The sequence below is a fragment of the Lutjanus erythropterus genome, chromosome 10, assembly GCF_056507025.1.
Source record: "Lutjanus erythropterus isolate fLutEry1 chromosome 10, fLutEry1.hap2, whole genome shotgun sequence".
Lineage (NCBI taxonomy): Eukaryota > Metazoa > Chordata > Actinopteri > Lutjaniformes > Lutjanidae > Lutjanus > Lutjanus erythropterus.
In genome coordinates this window covers 33,066,830-33,087,219 of record NC_139326.1, presented here as the reverse complement: position 1 = coordinate 33,087,219, position 20,390 = coordinate 33,066,830, and the positions used below count along the sequence as shown (strand labels likewise).

General features: G+C 39.1%; 1 protein-coding gene across 4 annotated transcripts in view; it reads right to left on the bottom strand.

Annotated features, from left to right (window-relative positions):
* Positions 1-20,390, bottom strand: part of arvcfb (ARVCF delta catenin family member b) — a 309,702-nt gene that overhangs the window by 66,844 nt on the left and 222,468 nt on the right. For all 4 annotated transcript variants that reach the window (XM_084729087.1, XM_084729088.1, XM_084729089.1 and 1 more), the window contains one exon: positions 8,071-8,254. In XM_084729087.1, the coding sequence (XP_084585213.1) occupies positions 8,071-8,254 (184 nt within the window). The remainder of the gene's footprint in view (positions 1-8,070; positions 8,255-20,390) is intronic.

Here is a 20,390-nt window from a genome sequence, read left to right as displayed (position 1 = left end):
AATGAATCTAGCCAGCTTAAGCATTCCACTTTACCTCAAGTGTCACCACAAGTGTCACATCTGTGGTTTTGTGCAGAGTGTTTGTCTGGGTCCAGACCTTCAAACCTGCCCACAGGTTCAGCTGTCCTTTGTGTTTGCTGCTACTTAGCAAATGTTAGCGTTCTAACATGCTGCACTATGGATGTTACCGTGAAAGTACAGCTGGTAAACATCAGCATGTTAGCATTGTCACTGTGGGCATGTTAGCATTTAGCTCAAAGAACGGTTCTGTCTTACTCTTGTTTTAATACTTGTACAATGTTTGTTGTTTGTTTCTGCTGCTTGGAAAGTGGAATACAAACACACTGTGTAGTGAAATGAAGGGTTATTAAAAATGCATTGTATAAAGTGGAAATACGCTGATTTTGCAGTGCCCTTGGCTTGCCCCCCTCACTCATTATGGCAAGCTGTTATAGACCTTCATAAGTTGTGTATTGCCACACACAATGACTAAATCTTATAATCCACAAATTTAAAGCAGTTTAGATCAGGCTCTATGAAGCGCATCCACTTTTTTGACATGCAAAAAAAAAACTGGTGTCATTTATCTGATATAACATTGACAAAGTGTATTTTTATGACCACAACAGTTTTGGATCCAGAGCCATTTTAGAAATGCTTAACAGGGGCAAAAAATCTTCCTTTTCTCCTTCAAAAGCAAACAGACTGTCTGCCAGTGAAATCACTGACAAAATTATGTTTCCTCTCACATTTTGATTGGCAAAGAATACAATGACAAAATGCCAAAATGCAGATACTTTTAGCGAAAAAGAAATATGTTATTTTAAAATGTAGACCCTCTCAAAAGAACATGATCTGTCATTATTAGTCCGGAAATAGTTATCTCTGTGACACCATTGGTTTTCAGCATGCTGTTCTCTTGTCATTCTTCCTAATGGCAGAAGAATAACAAAAAAGGGACACTTCAATGGATTAGTGCCAATTTTTTTAAAATAAAGGGTCCAATTTTATTCAGGCCATCAAATTGGACATGTATACCATTTTGGCACTTCGCAAGTCAACATATTTTGGTTATTATCTTTTTCTGGTGTCATTGTGTCTGGACCAACAACGGCTATCGGGAGTGTTTCATTATTAGAGGCAAAAAGAATAAGTAGGTGTTCATTCAGAGGTCTGTGTGTGTCTGCACTGACACTGACAACCTGTCACTGTGATCCCGATGTGTCTTAAGTGCGTCTGATTTATCAGATGAAGTGCGGCTGTGAAGGTCACTCAGAGTCATGTGGCCATCAGAGGACAATAGAGCAGCTGGGACAAATAGACTGGAGCAGGACAGAGGGAGACTGATGGAGATGGATGGATACATGGCTGACCTCTGCTATCGCCCAGCAAGGTCAACGGCAACACGGCAGGACCATATGTGCACCCTGGGGTTAGGTATCCTTTCGGCTTTATTGATTCTGATTGGATTTCTGATTCAGCTGATGTATTCTGCCTCTCGTTTAATCCTTGCTCAAATTCTATACTTAAATATGTTAAAATTCACCTTTAATATCTGTAGATTAAATAGAAAGTAGACAGAAGTATAAATAATAAAATGAATGAAGTCTGAATTACATTTCGCTGCTTCAAGCTTCAGGTTCCTGATACAATTTATTTCATTTTCTTTCAATCTATTAATCGATTAATTGATTAGTAGATTGAAAGAGAATTAAATTCCAACTATTTTGATAATCATATGAGTAATGTTCAAGCAAAAATGCCAAACAATTTCTGCTTCCAACTCCTGAAATATAAGGATTTGCTGCTTTTCTTTGTGATTTTTGACAGAAAATGGTGAGTGTTTGAGTTTGGGATTGATAAAATAAGTGATATGGAATCTGGGAGATTGTGATGAGCTTTTTTCACTTTTTGTGTTGACGATTTATAACTGAACAATTAATCACTTAATCGTAAAAGTAACCAACGATGAAAGAAATCGTTATTGCAGCCCTGGTTCACAAGATTTAGGGGGATCTATTGGTAGAATATGGTAGAAATTGAAAGGGAGTGTTCAGGTGAACAGTATCCAGTTGGTTGCAATCTGCAACTTCACTGCCAGATGCCGCTAAATCTTACACAGTGGTCCATTAAAATCAGACACACAACTAAACTCTCCCTCTGATGTGACATGAAAACACCACACATGTCCAAGCAGCACTAATGCACATGGAGGTCCAGCAGCTGATTTGAAAACCCTGTTAATTCCCTTTGTCGTACTAGAACCAGTTCTAATTCAGAACCAGCTCTTGATACCCAACCCTGGTGCACACAATCAAAGACAACACGCACACACACAAACACACATTGTTGAGCCCACAGTGTAAACACAGTAAATAAGCCGGCTCTATCGACAGAGGAGGCCATTATAATAAAACTATCCCGGCTTTATTGAGGTGTAAGCTGCGTCTCTGTTGGTGTGAGTAAACAGATTCTCCCTGGCATCAGCACTTCTCCCCAGTGCACACAAACCCTGCGTCTAGGCAACCGCGGGCTTGGTCACAGTTACCATGGAGACCCATTCTCGTCAGCGCCTGCATCGAGGATGGAGGGCGTGAGAGCGACAGGGAGATATTGTGATCTGTGATGGTTGTGAGATACGTGGCATCAGCGGTGATGAGGTTTGTGAAGAAGTTGAAAAACATACAGTATACACACACACACACACACAGACAGAAAAAGACAGATAATGAAAGAAATCATGAGAAAGACGATGAGAAACAGTAAGAGACAGTGAGAGCAAGGTTCCCACTGTGGCCCTGATGTAGAATTCCATGAGTTCTCTATGACTTTCCTCCGTTATATCAGAGTGCTTTCATTTATTCCCTTTTGGTTCGTTAATGCTGCTCTTCAACTCGGCAGGGGAAAAAAAATGTTCTAAGATTACAAGCAAGTTTCCACACTCTCTGCAGCCTAAGAAAACTAGCTGGAAATCATGCAATAATGTGTGAAATACATTCTGGTGCTTTCTGTCTGAGCTGGATTTGGATGATACACTGTTCTGGATGTCAACCAGCACGCAGCAGCGTCTACTCCAGGAGACGCTCTGCAGTCTAGACGGGTTTGGCCGGCCCGGGAGGAGACAGCACAGCCTGGCGTGAGCCGCCGCGATAACCCACATACACACTCTCTGCCGTCTACAATTTACCACAGTCTGTCATTCTGAGCCGAAGCCAAAATGACAGATTCAGCGGGGAAGGTAGAAGAGAGGAGATACTTGGAGAGGGGAAGTTACTTGGAAGTTAATAACAGGAATTCAAGATCGCTGCACTCAAATTGTCATCCTGAGTTGACGACAGCATTAAGAGCGAGGCAGAGAGGATGTTTGACTGAAGCCACTTTTGAGGTGTACTTGATTTTTGCCTGACACTTAAATTGCCTTCATTTTGAAGGTTTAGGTATTCAGCTGCTGTTCTTTTCTAAAAAACCTGTGCAATTTTGAACACAGGGAAGTTTTAAGGTAACTCTGGTGTAGAGCGTTTCATTATTGATTTTCTGCATTAATCAATTAATCATTTGGTCGATAAAATGTCAGACAAGTGCCGCTTACAATTTCCTAAAACCCAAATTGATGTCTTCAAACTGCAGACAGTCTAAACCCCAAAGTTATTCAGTTTATAGTCACTTTTAGCAGCAAAAAACAGTAGAGCTGCAACAGTCACTTAACTACTCCATTAGACGACTGAAAGAAAATTAGTTGCCAAGTATTTCGACAATCAATTTAATGTTTCAGTCATTTTCAACAACATTTTCAACATTTGCTTGACCAGTCTTCTTAAATGTAAGACTTTCCTGCTTTCCTTTGTAATTTACGACAGCAAATGAAAAGCGTTTGGGTTTTGGACTGTGGGTTGGACAAAAGAGGCTATTTGAAGGTGTCATTTTGGTCTCTGGGAAATTGTGATGAGTATTTTTCATAATTTTTTTGACATTTTATAGTCTAAAAGATTTATCAGATAACTGTGAAATGCAGAATTCTGATAAGAAAATCCCTAGAATTTATAAGCTGGAACAAGAAAGTTCTTCTTCTTTTTGCTTGAAAAATGACAATCGATTCTAAAAATTGTTGCTGCTTACTTTTCTGTTGATTGACTGCTCAATTAATTGACTAATCATTTCAGCTCCACTCTGATACACTGATTGTGAACTTGAAATTAAAATTGCAATCAAAGTCTCTGACAGAGCAGCAACTTGAAGAGGATGCAATTCTTGCTGCTCTTGACTCCTCTTTGCTATCACACAACAATACTATCGATTAATGCTGTCAGACAACCCCACAAGTATAAAACAGTGATAACAGTAATTAACACTGGCCTTGAGCGACAGGTATGTAGCATTTACAGTATTAGCTTTATGCATTCTTCCGCATGAAAACAGAAAAAGAAATATCAGTCTATTAGAAAATGCGGAAATTTGATACTTTTCATGTGGCTGTGCAGTCAGTGTTGATGGTAAATGTACAGTATGTGTGTAAATCAATAAATTCATCAGTACATGCTACATTGACCAAGAAAGCTGAGTTCTCCTATTTGCAGAGCCGTGCCATCAGTGCCTACATGTACCAGGATTCATTGCGTGTGAGCTTTGGACACCCACGCCCATGTCACTGTGTATCATCACCCTAGTCTATAGCTATTACACTGTAGGCCCAAACATACTAGAAATCACAGCTGAATAGTTCTTTCTGCATACAATGACATCACTGTGACATCACTGGATGCAGGAAGATTCGATTTTCACGCAACGTAGCACGCACTGAGTAATTTCTTGCTTCAACTGAAAACATTTAACATTAACTCTGACCGGACATTCAGATAAAAAGCACAATTTTTTTGTAACTGTTTTAAAAGACAAAGAAAGTATGAAAATAATCCTCTTAACACCGGTGCAAATACTGCAGGAAATTGTTCTGTAATGTAACCGCAGCAGAAGAAAACTAATATGGTCCAATAAACATAAACAGAGGAATGGAAACCAAGTCAGTTGTGAGCCACACCAGTGACCACTGCTATGTTTAACATTCTTGGTGTTGTCTTCAGTTTCTAAATGGTTTCATATAGTAATGTAAAGAGCATTCAGTGATTTTACATCACCTGAAGGAATGCATGTTAACAAAGCACACGATAACTTTCAAACCAAGGTCGGTGCCAAGCAACTTACCCACTAACACATTATCAATCTTGACCTCTGTGCTAAATATTTTCTTGACAGGTGTATGGAATATGAGAAGAATTCAATTCAGTGCCTCATACTTCCATAAACTAAATAGGAGAAAGGGGAAGTTTTTGCTTTAGTGTGAACCTCTAACTTTCAGATAAAACCCTGGCTGACACAATTTATTATCGTGGATATTGTTGGATGACATGTCAAATGTAAAATGGATTCAGCACCTTCTAGTGAGACTAACAGGTTCAAGCCAAACAATCATCCTGTGGCTTTGTTTCATCAGCCTGGAGTATAGTGACTGGCTTGCAAACCCTCAAAGCCTCAACAATTGTTGTCTTCTTCCACAGTGTGTGTACGTAAGGGGTTTAGGCAAGGGCAAACTCAAGCTATTATCTCAGACTGGAGCCCACCCCCCGGGACTGAAGCCGACCTCCAGTTCTTAAAACAAATGGACCAGAAAGGGTCAGCAGAATGGCCGTGTGAGTCGCACCACTTTAACAGCGCGGTACATTGATGTGGAAATGGAGAAGTTAACACCATTTTGGATGAGTGACCTAAGAACAACTCAAGGCTTTCGGCTGCAGTCACTGAAAACAGTGAAAGCAGAGCGGAGGGACTTTTCATTCCTGGGTCAGAGATGAGAATGATTTAAACATAGAGGTTAAAAACATACTCATCCAAAAGTTAATGTCTTTCATCGCAAGTTTGCATGCTGTTTTTCATACCAGCCAAAAAGGGAGTACAAACCAAACTTGACTTGTTGTCATGAGGCAATGAATTGTGGGTTCAATTTATCTTCTCTCAGCCTTAACGAGCATGAGACTAATTTCATTTGTGTAATTATCTAATTCTGACTTGTTTAGTCTCCAGCTAATGTTACTCATTGGCCTCAGGGTGGGGTAGTAACAAAGTTACCCAGTCCAAGACCCAGACAAACAGAGACGACAAGCACGAGACGTATAAAGGAACATTCAGGAACCATTTCCTAAAACGCAGCAGCTACTGCAGACATCTTCTTCAGTGATAACTAAAGTGGGGCATCAAACACCTATTCCAAATAAGAATCAATTTCAAATTATTTATATCAACCTGCCTATCTGTATATGCCTACAGACATGCAAGTGCATGCATGTCTTCCTGTTTCTGAATATATCTGTCTTCTCAGAAGTTACTAAGTTGCTTGACTAACTAACTAACTAATCGTGTGAGTCTTAATTTAGTAAATGGTATGTCACAATATGACAACAAGGGCAGGAAACTCCCTATTGTTACAGTAAAGTAGCCTAAGAAAACCCAAATATATTCAAGAAACCGGAAAAGAACCCACCGTCGTTATAGTCATCTAGCTAACATTAGCCCAGCTCATTGTTTCTGCTGGTAATGTTTATTCATGGGTACTCAAAGAACTAGAATCAAGAAACATTAAGAACAAAAATCACGGAAAAGAATCTGACTTGTTAAATAGCACCCAACCCTAGTGATAACACACTGTACCACACCTGTACGGTGTCAAAAGCAAAGGCAGAGGTTTGGGGGTATGTCATAAATAGATTTATGTTTTATGTTTTCCTAAATTCCCAGACCAAAGTCACCCAGCAATCCTCCTGCAGACATACTTCCAACATACTTCACATACCTATAGACACAGGGGAACCAGGATGGAAGAACACAGCATCTGCCAGATCATAAATTCTTTTGGTACTCAAAGATCTTAAATCTGACCTTAGGTCAACAAGAACACATGTGTAGTCTCATATATATCACACCTGTCCCCAGCTACAACTGCTATCTCAGTATAAACAAACTCTCAAGGCCTTTGGCGTGTTGAAGGTCCCCTCTATTAAATCCAGGATGATCTCTAAAATGTGTCCTTTGAACTGACTTTAACTTGAATACATGTCTCTGTGTCCTTCTTAAATTGGCTTCCAGGATTTCATCCTTTAAGTAAAAGCAAGACAACAATTTTTTCTCCATAAAATTTCTGTGTCCAATATTTAAATTGATTTCCTTGCTTTTTCTTGGTGCAATTCCCACTTTAGACTTTTATAATCAGGGGATATTCAGCATAAAGCTGCAGCTAACAATTATTTTCATTATCGCTTAATCTGTTGATTATTTCCTCTAAACAACAGATTAATCAATTTCACTGTAAAATCAGACAATAATGAAAAATGTCCATTATAATCTCCCATACAGCCATTAGCCACGCTTCAATATAACTGTCATGCAAACTTGTCACAAAGAAGAGAAAAAGACAGAAAAGAAAATGTGAATTTGGCACGTTTCCGTCAACTGAAATAAATTAGGCTAGACAGAAGGTGGAGAAGAAGAAGGAGAACAAGGAGGAGGAGGAGGAGGAGGAGGAGGAGGAGGAGGAGGAGGAGGAGGAGGAGGAGGAGGAGGAGGAGGAGGAGGAGGAAGGGATTTTTGTCAGTTAGGCAAATTGTGAATCTTTCATGGTACCGTCGACCCCAACAGCAGAAGCAGCAGCAGTCTCCTCTTCTTCTTCTCATGTAAATTAATCACATCATAACTACATCACAACTTATTTGGAGAAGGTGTTTCCATCTCCCACTAATTTCTTCAAAGGGCAAAAACTGCCTCAAGCGACTGTTTTCTCAATTTGGCAAATTTGCGGAAGGTTTTTCAGAATTTTGACGTTTCCATCAAACTTTTCTGATGAGATTAAATTGATGGAAACACAGCTGTTTAGTTTATGTGACTCAAACGATTTATTTCGGATTTTCTGATATTCCACCAAAAAAAATCTGACTCCTCAAATTTCCCCACCTGTAGCACATCTCTCAAAAACCCATGACTAAATTCAGAAACTAAACTTTTTGATCACTTATTGTGTAACCCTACCTGAGGCAGCCAGAGGTGTTCTTGAAGACGGTGGTCCACTCTGCGTCACGGGGCTTGGAGTCCTCGTTTGGCTCGTGCTCCCACCCCGAGTGGGGGATAATGACCTCGTTGGTCATGGTCTGAAGGCCGTGGTTGATGATCACCATCTTCAGAGGTTCGTAGGACGATAAATTCCACAGGGTTCCTGAAGGGAGAGGGAGAATAAAAGAGAAATTAAAGACATATTAAGAGGATAGCGATACGGGGCAAGAAATAGGTGATTTGGAAAGAGGATTATGGTGAGAAATAGGGAGGATTTAAGAGGAATAAGAAGAGGAGGGATGAAGAAGAAGGGATGGCGAGGAGGACAGATATACAGTATACAGAGAAAGAGAAATTAAAATAGGTAGAGTGAGGGTGGTTTTGGACAGGAATGAGAGATTATAAAATAAATGTGGAAAATGAAAGAAAATGACAGTGGTACAGGAATAAGAGTGAAGAGAAAATGAATGACAAAAAGATTGAAGAGACAGAAAATAAAACATGTAGGCAGAAAGTGAAGGTGATGCAATATAACGACAGCTGTACGGCAGCCAAACATACTGTAGCAGACTTTAATATTGCAATCAAAACCACATTTAGATTGGCAGTAAACCACATTTGAAACAAAACTGCTTGTTGTTTTATAGCCAGTCATGATATTAGCTGGCCATATTGCACCTTATAAAATAATCAATATGATAGTTTTATTATTTTTCCATGAGGGCAGAGCTGACTGCCACTATGTTGTGATCAATACTGGGTTTACAGGTCTCTCTCTGTGATATTTCTACAATATTATCATAATACCGCTGTAGAAATAATGAGGTTACATTAACCCTATGATAGTTTATGTCATTTCTCCACAAATACAGCATCATTAATGGTATAATATATCAAATGGAACTTAATGCATCCATATTCTGCAGATGCTGTGGGTGTACAGGATCAAACAGCACACAGATCTATCATCTCCTCTTCTTTCTCACCCAAACAATCCGAGCAGGAGAAAGAGCATTTTCTATTTACCTGCACGTCTCCGTAACAGGCAGCCTATTTTATACTTCAGCAAAAGAGGTAAACTAAATTGAGCCGGGTATGTGCATCCTGAGGGTTCACAAAACAGAGGCAGGCAGGCAGACAAAGAAGAGGAGGGCATTTTTGGCAGCTGCAGCCAGGCAGCCAAGGCCAGAAAATAAAACGCTGTGTTAAAGCGTCAGCATCAGATATGTTTTCAGTCAGGCGGAGGAAGCTCTGGAGCTCGGGCAGACATTACCCTGAGGACAACGAATATGCTGCACCAAAAAGAATACTAGAATTACCGCTTTGTGATCGTGTGTCTCCGTCAACCACTCACGTCGAAGTTTACATCTATGTCTTTCCATGAAACATATATATAAAGGATTTTCAGGAATTTCATAAAAGGTATAAAGTAGAGCTGCAAAGATTAGTCAGTTAATCGGCAACTATTTTGATAATCAATTAACAGTTTAAATAGCTTTTCAAATGTCCAAAGCAAGACATTTGAGGATGCAACTTGGGCTTTGGCAAACAGTGACCAATATTTTTCTGCATATTTTGATGTTTTGTGGACCGGACAAATAATCGACTAGTGGGAAAATGATCGACGGATTAATCGATAATGAAAATAAAAAGTTCTCAGTAAACTGACATGTAAATTTCCAGTGAATAACTTCCAGTGAGAAAGATTAGAGACTATTTTTACAGAGAAGTACAGAGGACTGATAGAGAACTTCAAGGGTTTTTGCAGAACATAATGACATTATGAAGCTGACTTTTCACTTCTGGGCGTAAAATATCCTCACCTCTATCTAGTTGTGAGAAATTTCTTCATAATTAGTGTATAAAGTCTTGAGTTATGCCCAAAAAATGTGTCTTGTGAGGTCACAGTGAAGTCGACCTTTTGGACATCACCTCACCTCATTTTATTATTTTTTGTGCAAAATGTCTTAATTCTTGTGTTACAGTGATTTTGACCTTTGACCCCCACAATCTCATCAGTTCATCCTCGAGTCCAAGTGGACGTTTGTGCCAAATTTGAAGGAATTCCTCAAGATGTTCTTGAAATATCACATTCACAAGAACGGGTCAGATCTCCGGCCACGTCTGTCACTGACATGGAGGGATAACACCCAAGTTTCTGTTTTTAGTAACCTCTCCCCCAGCATTCTCTCTGTCTTACCACCCTCTTTTTCTTTTCTCCTTTTTAATTCAGGCATTTAGCTGACACACTTATCTGGACCATCTCAGAGTGAGTGATTTGTTAGTCAAACATAAGGGTTCATAAAGTCTATGCTATCAGCACCATTAAAAGTATGCAGGAGTAGCTGTTAGCAGTTACTGTTGCCAGTGTACCCATGGATGTACAGATAACTATCACAACATTACTTTGATACTGAAGAATACTCAACAGATGTGATGATTATCAGGCAAGTTCTCAAGTTATAAGGAGCATATTTTCTTCTACAATTTTTTAGAGGATTTATGGGAATTTATTCATTCATCCTCTGAAAGTGTCAAGTCCTGCTGGATCTAAAAATAGGTGTATTGGATTGTATACGTGATCCCCTCTTGCCCCACAATAACAGACCATTAGCGGAGCAGTGAAACTGTCACACTTCCTCGCCCTGTTCTTTAAAATCTTTCTGTACATTTTCCAGATGGTCAATATTTCCTCTGTTAAATCATGCTCTCCGCACACAGGGAAAAAAAAAAAGTCTCGGCAGACAGGCCCTCGGCTAAAAATAAATCCAGTCCTTCTGGTGTGGTTGAGCCTGGAGAAAACTGGTTTTTCTTCGCCAAGACACTGAAGAGAGAAAACTCATTAGACTAATCCGCATACTGTATTCTTGTGATATTTTAAGTTTGAAAATGTCTCATGACCTTTGTCACTTTATCCACTCTCCGTCAGATCTCTATAGTAACCGCATTATCTAACCAAGTGGAAACAGTGAACATCTATTCTCTGTGTGGTTAGAGCTGGTGACTAGACCGGCTTCCTGTGCGTCAGAGACTACCAGGCTACCAGTATCTTACTGGGAAGCTATTAGATGTGGAAGCTGAGGTGTGGCTCCGCTCTGGGACACATTCACACATAAATCCCAAGTGTGATGCAGGATATTAAACACGCACTAAAGCCTCAAGCCAACTTTATGTAATCCTATCTGCTTAACAGATCATGTTTATGGGCCTTTGGAAGTCTTCAATGCAGTGAGAAGATTTAACATTTTGGACAGTGTGGACAAACTGCTGTAATTTTACTCACTTACTATCAATATCATCACAGGTTACCTCAAACTATACTTGCTTCACAAGGCCTGTTGGGAAAAGAATATGTCCTGAGAGTAAACATTACCTGGCAAACTAATTTCAGGGCAAATTGTCCCCTCATCCCTAATAAACCAGTGTTCAGGTAATTACATTCTTGAATGAAGGCTGGTTTAATTTTGTGCTTCATGTGTTTACTGTAAATTTCATACCTCTACAAATTCAGAATTGATTTTTTTTAACAAGCACTTTCACGGTACATTAAATTTGCACAAAAACAAGCTGAGATGTTATTTAAACACATGGATGTTCTTCCATCAGCCCCGATTGAAGAAATTACAGCAGTGTAATTTAAATGCTTGTTTTCTGCCTTTATTGCATATTGTTATCCCCACAGATCTGCACATAGTTCAACCTAGGTGAGTCTGATTCAGTGTGTGGGTGCTGAGTCAGGTGTTGGTCAGTGTTGTTTGCATTTTATTGTAGTTCCGGCTATTGTTTATTCCACCTTCATGTGCCCCTTGATTATCTCCACTAGGCGTAAGCTTGGAGGGGATTCTGTTTTGTGTGCGTGTGTGAGATCAACAGAACTCGTCCTCAAGTAATCTCGCATACCATTGGTCCGATCAGCCTAATTTCTTTGGCGCACTTTTACGATTGAATGCTGAAAGACCTCCGTGATTCACAGTTTTTGAAAAACGTTTTGTTTTTATGGCTCCACACTGGCAGTATGTTTTCAGGCCATCCCATCCCATGTGAACACAAGTGAATATTTCAAAAAGACCCATCAACACAGCAACCCACACATGGTACAAATGACCACTTGGGATCAAGAATGAACATGTCTGCCCCTTTTCTTATGAACATAGTATCTCGCTTAGAGGGATTTTCTCCAACTTTGGTACAAACAGCCACATGGACTCCAGGATGAAGTGCTTAGATGGCCATAAAAGGTCAAGATCAGTGTGACCTCACAAAAGACATTTTTGACCATAACTCAATATTTCACACACAAATATGACACAATTTCACACAAATGTCTAATAGGATATTAGCAGCGCTGAAGAGTATGTACTTACATGTAACTAGTTACAGGCAATAAAATTACATAATAAATGTAATCAGGGCTGCAAGTAATGATTATTTTCATCATTGCTTTATCAGTTGATTATTTTCTCAATTAATTGATTAGTTGCTTGGTCCATAAAATGTCAGAAAATGGTGATATATTCTATTAATAGTCAATTCATTGATTAATCATTGCAGCTCGAAATGTACTTGTAATCTGTTAAAGATACTGAGAAAAATATGTACTTAAATTACAGTAACATTTGGCAGTTTCAAAGGGGTTACACTCAAATATTCTTTTTGGGTTGGCTGATGGAGATCTGCAGTCTACTGAGTGACCTTCCACATTTAAGTGCTATTGGCTGAAAATAATAAAGAAGACCCTGAAACCATTACTGACGACATCTCTCCCCACTGAATGGAAGTTTGTTCAGTCAAACACACACATGCACAGACCTCTTTTTGCACAAGCAAATGCAATTTGCAATTCAATGGTCCCATTTCTAACTTGTTTATATGTTTTTCTACTCTCTCACAGACAATGGTTCACATATGCCTAACTCATGAAGTTATTCTGGTAGCAGTCAAAGACATCATTAAAATTTTTGTGTGCAAGTGTAGCACAGTATTAGCACACATGTTTAAACATATTTGCATGTATGCAGGCGCAAGAGAGCCAATTCTACACTAATGAGAATTATGGTTTTATTGCTAATGAATGATTCAACACAGTGAAAATCCAAATGAGAAAAGTTACAGTAACAGTATGTGATGTTTAGGTCCAACAGAGCAAGGAAGTTATATTAAAAACATTTATTCTGTTGTTTGGTTTTTTTATATCTATATAACTGGCATCGTTGTGATTTCTTTTTTAAACTCTTATTTGACTTTTACCACTCATATAGTATTATTTTAAGTAAAACATACACTCCGTCTTTGATGCTTTTCCACCACTCCATTTTTTTTTTTACCAGGACAGTTTTGTCATCTGTTTCAACCACATGAATGAGGATGAGAGAGAGGAAGTATCAGCATCCAGGCATGAATCACATTAACAAATGTGCTCTTGTGGTGTGTGCACTCCAGTATGATGACAACCAGCGAACATCCAGGCCTGCCTGCCAGGCTGACAGCTTGATTACCTCCACTGTTGTGTCACTAGCATCGGTTTTACTTGTGACAAGCAACATTTAACATGCAGTCGGCACACGAGGAGCAATGTGAGCTAAAGGAAGACGAACAGCGAATAGAGAAAACTTGGGGAAATATTTACTACTTGGGAACTAATTTATGAGTTCTGCAATGTACCACAAATTTATTGCTGAGGAAGAATAAACAAAGAGGACATTAATAATCCATAAAATAAATCTTCATTCATTTGCGCGGTATCAAGTTTAACATTCAAGAACCTGATGTAAAAGCCTTTGTGTACAGCCTGCTATGAGATTAATGATGTGTGATGCCTCTAATTTACACTGTTCACGTTGAGCGTTATTGTTTCCACATCATCATAAAACAGGTTCAACAGCTCGTATCCTACATCGCTGCAAATGTGTTTCTTTATATAAACGTGAAATATGCCAGCATCTATCTCTGACTTGTCTTGGCTAGCACAAAAAAAAACAATCATATGCACCTCAGTAGTTTGACGTAAAGATACCTACACCTTGATGCAAAAAGTTTCATCCATCCATGCAAACTTTCTCTGTCAACCATCATCTCCAGTATTCCAGTGCTCAGACCGTCAGCTGAAACTCTGATCACATATGCCAGAGGGGAGGAAAAGACATGTCATCGCCGCGGCTGTGATCCGTCAAGTACGACAGGCACACAGCCCACGTACACAACGTTATTTAAGATGATAGAGTGCTGTGGAAGTGATGGCCTCCATTCCACGTCCTGCCACTGTTTCAGCCCAGTGACTCTATATCACGTTTAGTCCATTTGCTCTCTTCTGTCAGCTTGTCACAGGTGGGTGTGTTGGGGATGTCCTCCCTGTCCTTCCTCTGAGCAAGATACCATGCAATTGTGATTTTTACACGTGGGCCACCTGTCTTACAACCTGGACTGTGTGTTCGATTTGTTTAGACAAAATCATCAATATACTCAGATCTTTTAATCAGAACATGAAGAATCACAGTTAGTTTAGTCTAGTGTCCTAGATGGGAATGTCAGCCATCATAAATGGGGTCCCTTAAAACAATTAATCTACACATAAAACTGTGGAGTCAAAAATTTGACATTTGAGATGAACCACCTCTCAACTACTGACGCTGCTTAAAAATAAAAGAATGTCTGATCAAACTGAAGTCAAAGAAAATATGCCTGGATCCTGTCTACACCTGTGTGACGAAACAGATCCACAATGACAATCCTCTGTATTTTTAAGAAAATCCCTGAAATAAAAAAAAAACTGTTTGGGAGGATGTGGAGGAGGAGGATCAGAAACCTGGAAAACTACTTTCATTCTGTTATATAGAAACTAGTTCCTACAGGAAGCTGCTCACAACAAGGTCTGTGGATTATTTGAGCAACCACGTCACGATTTCTGCTGTTGAGTTTTTTAAAATGTATTTTTTTGGTGCTTTGAGCACCTCAAGCTGAGTGCCATCTAGGTCCATTATGTTCAAGAGAAGGCATACTTTTCTACAGCCGATATCTCCAAAACTGCAGCTCACACTAAAACCATCTAGATAGATCAGTAGCACTACGGGCCAGAAGAAAAATATGTATTGACTTTGGGGTAAGCTTTTTCTTTGACATTTTGCTCTTCTTGTTTGTTCTCTTGCTAGGAGCATGACGTAGGATCAGAGGACAGACGGCTGAAGGATACGAGCTTGGCGCAGGTGATGAAAGTTTGGGGAACCAGCTAATCTCTACCAAAAGAGGTTAACTCTAATGTTCTCTTACATAGATGTAGTTTACTCTTAGCTGGCTTGCTGACATTAGGAAAAGTTAAGCCCACAGTCAGGAATCAGCAGATTTTATTCAGAGTTAAAGGTATGTTAACTCTGTAGCTAAGCTAACATTACTGTAGCTGTTGATGGTCCGTAAATACCTTCAAATATAGTAGATGTAACCAGATGTCACGTTAATCCAATATTCTCCATCATTTCTTCAACAATGACAGACACATCAGAGAGCCGTTCATCATTTTGACAGACTAAAACACTGAAGCAGTCTACCGTAACTTTAAATAATTCACACACACACAACACTGTCAAACATCACGCAGGTAACCGAATCTATCAAAAAAAAAAAAAGATTCCCCTGGGAGCATCTGAGCCTCATCGCTGACCTCGACATTGGAAACAATGCGTCATTCTATCTGGGTTCTGCCGCCAATTGCAGAGCTGCACGCTTGGAGGCCTTGGAGCATGTCTGTGACCGCTGAGGGTCACAGGTGCAGACACACTCCTGGCGCAAAAGGAGCACATGCTGTGGGTTTTTCTAAGGATGAAGCAAGTGCTTCCAGGATCAGGAAATCACTTTCAGAGAATCATTCATATTTGCCTGCTAAGGCACAATGGCTATAGTGATTTAGTGACCACTCTCTTAAATGCATCATTTGTAAGTGTGTTCTGAGTATTGTTCTTAAAAATAAATGCAATTAAATATGCTGTGTCATTATTTAAAAAATTACGATGAAAGTCTAACTGGATGTGACGTGGGTTTGGAGGCATGGTTGTTAAACAATAATGTAACTGTAATGTGCTCTTCATTATCTACCCAAGTAACACATGTTGTATGTAATGACTTATTGACAACCTGATATGGACAGAACCTTGAGAGAAGTGAGAGAAAGTTAAATAAAACTACAACGTCATTAAGTCATTTGGTGCACTGTCCCCTACTGAACTATAGCTGAGGATTAATATTCATTTACAGCTTCAACATTCTCCTCATTAATAGCTACTTATTTCTGAATCTGCCTGCTTGCTCCAACATCCAAAATTATTCCCTTGGTTTCGTTTGTATAACGTGTCTGACACCAACCTACACTCATCAACCCAAACAAACACACCTCTTCATCATATAATACCGTCCAGGCTGCATGCCATTAATATGAGTGTACTTTCTAGTAAGATGAAAAAATATTTAGCTTTGATATCTGCAAGTGTTTATGTTTATGGCTGCTTTGGTGATGTAATCTTAAACCACTCCACTTCAAAAAATCACAACTATCCCTTTCATGAGTCTTAAAACTGGATGTTAATGCCCTGTGGTAAAATGAGTCCCAAGTTCAAACACAGAATTATGATCTTAGTTAAAGTGTCACTTTTCTCCGCGGTTTGTTATCTAATAAAATCAGGATTCCCAGTGAGGCCATAATATAAAATTCCAAGACTTTACCATGACCTGCTATAACTGAGTCAAACTGCTTTCAAGATCTAAAAATGTTATTCCTTTCTGGTTTATTAATGTTGTTTATCTGCTGAAAATAGTTCTGAAGGGGGTAAACAGTCTGGTTGAGTTAGTCGTGAATGAAACCATCTAAAAAGCAGCATCTACTGAAATAACTGTGAGAAACAAGTAAAATATATTGTGATATATTCTCATTCAATTAAAAAATATCTGCAAAGACATATATATACATACGCTATGCCTCAATTTCCTTAAGAAGAAAATGCATAGAAAAGGCTTATGGAGAAAAACTTTGTGATCTCTTACATATGTAGCAACAAACTTTCCCATAAACCTGTGGTTTGCCTTTGATTCCTTTCCTTTACATCAATCCAGCTGCAAGGCAAGCTCAACATGTACATTATTATCTGCCTCTTCAATCATGAATTGCCACAAACAGGCAGCTTGTATTTGTCAGAGCTCGACATAACCCAACAATGCTAAGATCAAAACAGTGTGTGTATTTGTCAAAGAAAAATGACAAGATGGGGAGCTAAGGCGACACGTTGTGAGTATTAACCTTCCTGTTTACTCCTTTTCATTTGCCTTACATCACCCTCCTCTCCCTGATACCTGCATGAGAGGGCTGAAGGGAGTAGGACTGGGAATGGGACTGGGGGCTAATTAAATTTTCCAAGCACCACTGGCAGGCATGTTGCTCTTCTAGCAGGGCTATTAACTTAGTTCTGCCCATTACCGTTCTCCTCCTCCTCCCTCCCTCCTGTCCTTCTCCTCCTTACCCCTCATGCCATCCATCACACTCGCAGTGGTAAAGAAGGAGGAAGACAGAAAAAAAGGAAAGGACATGCGAGAGACATGAGTGGAGGAAGAGGAGGAGGAGGAGGCCTCAGTAAGTGGACTCACTCTGTTGTCTGTTACTGCTGAAGATTTATGTGTGTGCGTGTGTCCACTGAGGTCGATCCACAGAAAGCAGTTAAGGAAATGAGGTAGGAAGGGCGAGGCAAAATGTGCAACATGCACATATTCTGTGCACGCTAACACACACGCATGCATGCTATATAGGCCAATGATGATCTCAGCAGGGGGTCTCATGGATCGTGGTAGGGGTCCTCAGGTATGTTTCCCCCTCTTGGAAATGGCTTCACTTTATTCCACATCATTATATGGACCATGTCTATGAGTTTGAGTCGCACCTATCTGCAAGTGTAGGCTAGGGGAAGAAGGTATAAACGCTATAGAAAGTAACCTAGTTTAAATTTGCCCTACGGTATGAATTTTGACCATACTGTGATACTGTGGTAGAAGTAGAAGTTACAACGAAATGTTTAAAGCACAGATAAAAGAAGCAATAATGCCAGAGCCTCGCCAAATTTGAAGATCCATGGCAAACTAAGCTAAACAGACAGCTTTGGTTACAGCTTGTTTGTAACAATTCACTACAGTGCACACAACACAGAGGAGGAGGAGTTGGTGCAACTTCCATCATATGGACATGGTTCAGGTTTAAAAACTCAGGAGCTGGTAATCTGCAAATCATGCCAGATGACAGTGGCTATAACTGGTGTTAATACTTGAAACACTACAGTAAATGTTTTGTATTTTTATTCTATTTATTATTCCAGTTTTGCACATTAAATGTTCTCAAAATATTTCTTTACTATGGGAAATAGTAATACAGTTAAGAGTGCAGTAGAAGCTCTCAAGCAGGTGTCATACACGTGATTTACCCTTGAAGAAGAATTAGGATTGAAATTTAAACTGTGATACCATCCATGCTTTAAATTATACCAGGATAAGAATTTTAGGCCATACAGTCCAGCCTTAGTGTAAGCCTATATGTGTGTGTACAATATGGTAGCACAAAGAACACACTGTATATTCTGTATGTTAAAACTGTGTCTGAAGCTTCATTCATAACATTGACATTTGAATTCTTATTCAACATTCGAATACTGTACAGTGATTCTGCACAGTTGCAATTAAAAAAACATTAGGCTACACTAATATTAGTATTATACTATTTGTAGGATAATAGTACACATACAGAATACAGAATAGTAGAAGATTCTGGTTGCAACAACGTCAGTCAATCATTTCTAAAATTCATCTGATAAAAGATCCTGCTTCAATCCATATTTTTTGATGTTTAGCCTTTCAAAAGCAACATTTTCACTTCAGTGGAAAACAAAGCTTTCTCTCCTGTTTGCTGCACACAAAGGAAGGCAGGCACCTCTGTTACATAATATACATGTAGGTTGATGAAACTGACAAGTTAGATTCATCAAAGAAAGTTGATTTAGTAAAATAAAAGACGAATCCATTTATTCTGATGCATCACTTTCTTCAAATTGAGGATTTTGTTAGGATAATGATTTCATAAAATATGACGACAGACAAAGATTCTTTCAAAAACCTCAATAGAAGCTTTTAAAAGAAAAAGGTTTGGTAAAAACTGTAAGGTCATGTTTGAGATCACATACTGAAATTCTTTGATTTGTGTCACGCTGGTTGGTGTATCTATGGTAACACTTCAATCCGAGTAATTCATAAAGCAGCATCGAATTCATATGTTAGATGAGGTGACAGTAGTCAGAAAACAATAGAGGTAAGAATATGGATTCAATTTGTATTCTCCAGATGAGAGGCTCATGATTACATTTAAAAACAGTACAGTACAGTCATCACTGTTCTTCAGTGTCCTTCACTGTCCTTCAGTGTCCTTCACTGTTCTTCAGTGTCCTTCACTGTCCTTCAGTGTCCTTCACTGTCCAACAGCTGACTGGTACAAAATGAATGCTTGTCTGCTGCACCTGTTTCTGGAGTTCGTCTGCATCAAATGAAAAATATGACCTACTGTGCATCTTTTGTTGGGTTCATTTCTATGGAAGCCCATTTGCACCAATAAAAAGATGCATGTGCATGTCAATGTAATGAGAAACATTCTCACAATAATGGCGTATTATCTAAAGCTAATGAGTTAGTATCTCAAAACAATGACTTAGTACCTCAAAATGGTGTCTTACTATCTCAAAATAGTTTCTAAGTTTCTTAAAATAATGACTTGCTAATCACTAAATGTCTTAGTATCTCAAAATAATGGGAATCCTTCTCAAAATAGTGACTTATTTTGAGAAAAGAAAGTCTTTATTTTGGCTTGTCATAGCAGACAAAGCACAGGTGTAATTAATTACACTAACGATCCAATCAAATGTCTCAGGAAGCCATTCAAGCAAGCCCACATGGAAATGGAATGGAATGCAGCCATTAATTAATTAATGTCATTAGTGACATCTGTGTGCTTTCCTTTTATGGTATCATTCCAAAATGACTGCAGTGAAAAAGATGTATTGTCTGTCACTATACAGGTGACAGAGTGGGTTTGATCCATGGGGCTGCTGCCCAATATTCTTATGCAACTTTTGTATTGCTGCAAAAATGCACTTTTAGGAGTGCACTAGTGAAAGCTTTTGAAGACTAGATTCTCAGTGGGACAAAATCAAATTATCATGTATATTTTTCACTAGTGTCAATAACAGCACCAACAGTATCAGTGGTTTCAGTCTCTATTGTTTCACATTCTG